The 3,406-nt window shown below is 57.2% G+C and overlaps 1 protein-coding gene across 1 annotated transcript in view; it reads left to right on the top strand.

Moving 5' to 3' along the window:
* The window catches only part of ATP2A3 (ATPase, Ca++ transporting, ubiquitous), a 28,692-nt gene that overhangs the window by 5,943 nt on the left and 19,343 nt on the right, over positions 1 to 3,406 (top strand). Inside the window, 2 exon segments of the mRNA XM_011947469.1 lie at positions 575 to 1,039; positions 3,258 to 3,350. Coding sequence (XP_011802859.1) covers positions 575 to 1,039; positions 3,258 to 3,350 — 558 coding nt within the window.

Raw genomic sequence — 3,406 nt, forward strand, 5'->3', positions numbered from 1 at the left:
GCTTTTGAAGGGGTACTGAGTTCTTAGCCTCCTCAGAAAAACTGTCTTGGGCCTGTGTTGGATCTCTTTACAGAAGAGGACACCAAACCACAAGGCTGGCTGTCCCTTATGCTAGGAATTGAGGATTTTACTGGAGCCTTGGAAATGGATGAGCTGAGGCTCAGGTTTTGTGGATTTTTCAGTAAATATTAACGGGCTGTTTATTGAGTTCGTAGTCTGCTGTGCTCCTGTGTGGCTATAGGGGTTGTTTACGAATCGCATTTTGCGGGACGGATGCCTGTGCGGCGCTGGTCCATTATATGATCGGGATCAGCCCCCGTGCCTCCTCTGTGCCGGCCTCATACTAGGCACTGGGGATACGGTGATGAACCCAATCCCTGCCTTCCTAGAGCTGACACTATCATGGGAAGGCAGCAGGGACCCAATGCATACCTAGCTACAGAAGTCTGGAAGCACTAGCAACATGGAGAAAAGGAAAGCCGGGTAGAAGGAGAAGTGCCTTACTCCGGCCTGAAGGAGTCAGAGGTCCGGCTTGGCTGCTGAGCAGCTTTTTCCTTGTCCCTCCCTCGGCCAGGGCACCAATATCGCCTCAGGCAAAGCAGTGGGTGTGGCCGTGGCCACTGGCCTGCACACAGAGCTGGGCAAGATCCGGAGCCAGATGGCGGCAGTGGAGCCCGAGCGGACGCCGCTGCAGCGCAAGCTGGATGAGTTTGGGCGGCAGCTGTCCCATGCCATCTCTGTGATCTGCGTGGCCGTGTGGGTCATCAACATCGGCCACTTCGCTGACCCGGCCCATGGTGGCTCCTGGCTGCGTGGCGCTGTCTACTACTTCAAGATCGCCGTGGCCCTGGCTGTGGCGGCCATCCCCGAGGGCCTCCCGGCCGTCATCACTACGTGCCTGGCCCTGGGCACGAGGCGCATGGCACGCAAGAACGCCATCGTGAGAAGCCTGCCCTCCGTGGAGACCCTGGGCTGCACCTCGGTCATCTGTTCCGACAAGACGGGCACGCTCACCACCAATCAGATGTCTGTCTGCCGGGTAAGTGACGGCCAGCTTGGTGTTGCTGTGCATTGCTAAGCGGGCTGGGCTCCCTCTCTGGGTCTCTCCCGGCCTTCTTTTCAGTGAGGGATGCAGGAGAGAACCTGTGGGCTGCCCCTTGGCCCAGAGCAGGTCTAGGTTTTCATGAGATGACAGGGAGGCTATAGCAAATCATGCCTGGGCAGCCACATGTCACTGAGGCCTGTGTGGCACTGTGGGGCCCTGGCCAGGTTGCTGACAGTCTGTTAACCTCAGTCTCCTCATTGGAAGCCTGGCTGTGTGAGGCCTGCTAGGTAACCATGAAGGACATAGTAGAGGCTCAAGTTCAGCCTTGGCATAGGAATCAAGCTGGACCTGGACCCGGGTTCCATCCTGCCCCATCATGGCTCTGTGCAGTCAACACCTGTCACCAGATAAGCCAGCTCCAGTAACCCGGGAAGGGCCAGGGCAGGAATTATTCATTCCCTGGTACTTGTTCCCATATCCTGGGCCCGCCGCCCGCATGGCCAAGGGATTCTGGCTGAGCCTTCAGCAGGTCCATGGGGCAGGAGGCTCCTCCTGGCTCAGCAGATGGGTGAGTGGGGAGACGGTGAAGGCTATGGGTTCCTCATCCTTCCCAGGTCCCCAGTGCCTCTCTGTCACCCCTGTTTCCATATCTGCCCACTGGGCTTGGTAGCCCAGGCTCTGTGTTCTGAGACCCTAAGACCTTCTAGGAGCCCATCAAAGGCTGCTTTTGGGGAGGGGTGCTGGCAACCTTTACTGTCCTGCTAAAAGCCCTCGTAGGATTTTATTTAAACAGAGTGTTTCTTGACTAAGAATGAGCTTTTTTTTTTTTTTTGAGGCAGAGTCTCACTCTGTTGTCTAGGCTGGAGTGCAGTGGCATGATCTGAACTCACTGCAACCTCTGCCTCCCGGGTTCAAGCGATTCTCCTGCCTCAGCCTCCCAGGTAGCTGGGATTACAGGCATGTGCCACCACACCCACCTAATTTTTGTATTTTAGTAGAGATGGGGTTTCACCATGTTGGTCAGGCTGGTCTGTAACTCCTGACCTCAAGTGATCCACCTGCCTCAGCCTCCCAAAGTACAGGTATTACAGCCCTGAGCCACCTTGCCCGACCCTAATAAAGATTTTTTTTTTTTTTTTTTTTTGAGATGGAGTCTCATTCTGTCGTCCAGGCTGGAGTGCAATGGCACGATCTCGGCTCACTGCAACCTCCGCCTTCTGGGTTCAAGCGATTCTCCTGGCTCAGCCTCCCGAGTAGCTGGGATTACAGGCACGCATCACCACGCCTGGCTAATTTTTGTATTTTTAGTAGAGACGGGGTTTCACCATGTTGGCCAGGATGGTCTCGATCAAGCTTGACCTCGTGATCCACCTGCCTCGTGATCCACCCGCCTCGGTCTCCCAAAGTGCTGGGATTACAGGCGTGAGCCACCGTGCCCAGCTAATAACAAACATTTTAAAAGTGTAGTGTGGGGAAGTTGTAGAGGCCTTACATGCTGGATGCTGGGCTGTGCTTGCTGGGTGACTATCCCCAGGAGTAGGGAGGAGAGTGGGAAGGAAAGGACACTTACTATGTATCTACTGGGCGCTGGGCTGGCCATTTGCTTGAGAATGTGCAGCGAGGCCATGTCCAGGAAGCAAGAACTGTCTCCCCAGCAGAGCTGGCTGAACAGACAAAGAAATAAGTCCCCCTGTCCCTGAGGTGCACAGGCGGGGACTGGGTGACCCATCAGGCCCTGTGGCAGGGACTCACTCTCTGGGGACATCTCCCTTGAAGGCCAGGAACTCATTTCCTTGAAGGCAAAGGAGGGGGCGGTTCCCGTGTTACTAGTGGAGAAACTGAGGCTCAGCCACTTGGTCAGGGGTCACACAGTGAGATGGGCAAGGAGTCAGGCTTTCTGCCTAGCTCAGGGCTCCCTCAAGCCGGCAGCTGCCCCCACAGCATTGAAGAATCTGCCATAAATCCCTCAGAAGTCCAGGACATTTGGACAAACCGGAGGGGGACACACCTGGCAGAGCAGACAGTCCCTGCCTCAGCCTGGACCCTGCCTTCTATTTCCCTCCTGGTGGGGACGGACGGCCAGGCCGGTTTGGCTCTTGGTGGGGCAGGGGGCCTGCAGGACCCCACCCTGGGGTCGGGCTTTATTCAATCTGGCCGCCCAGGGAGGAGGGAGGCGACCCCGCCCGCCTAAGCACGCCCCTGCGCTCCCCAGATGTTCGTGGTAGCCGAGGCCGATGCGGGCTCCTGCCTTTTGCACGAGTTCACCATCTCGGGTACCACGTATACCCCCGAGGGCGAAGTGTGAGTGTGGGGCCAGGGGACTCGCGGGCGGGCGGCCTGGGGGCGGTGCCGAGGTGGCCG

Source organism: Colobus angolensis, unplaced genomic scaffold, assembly GCF_000951035.1.
Source record: "Colobus angolensis palliatus isolate OR3802 unplaced genomic scaffold, Cang.pa_1.0 Scaffold267, whole genome shotgun sequence".
Taxonomy (NCBI): domain Eukaryota; kingdom Metazoa; phylum Chordata; class Mammalia; order Primates; family Cercopithecidae; genus Colobus; species Colobus angolensis.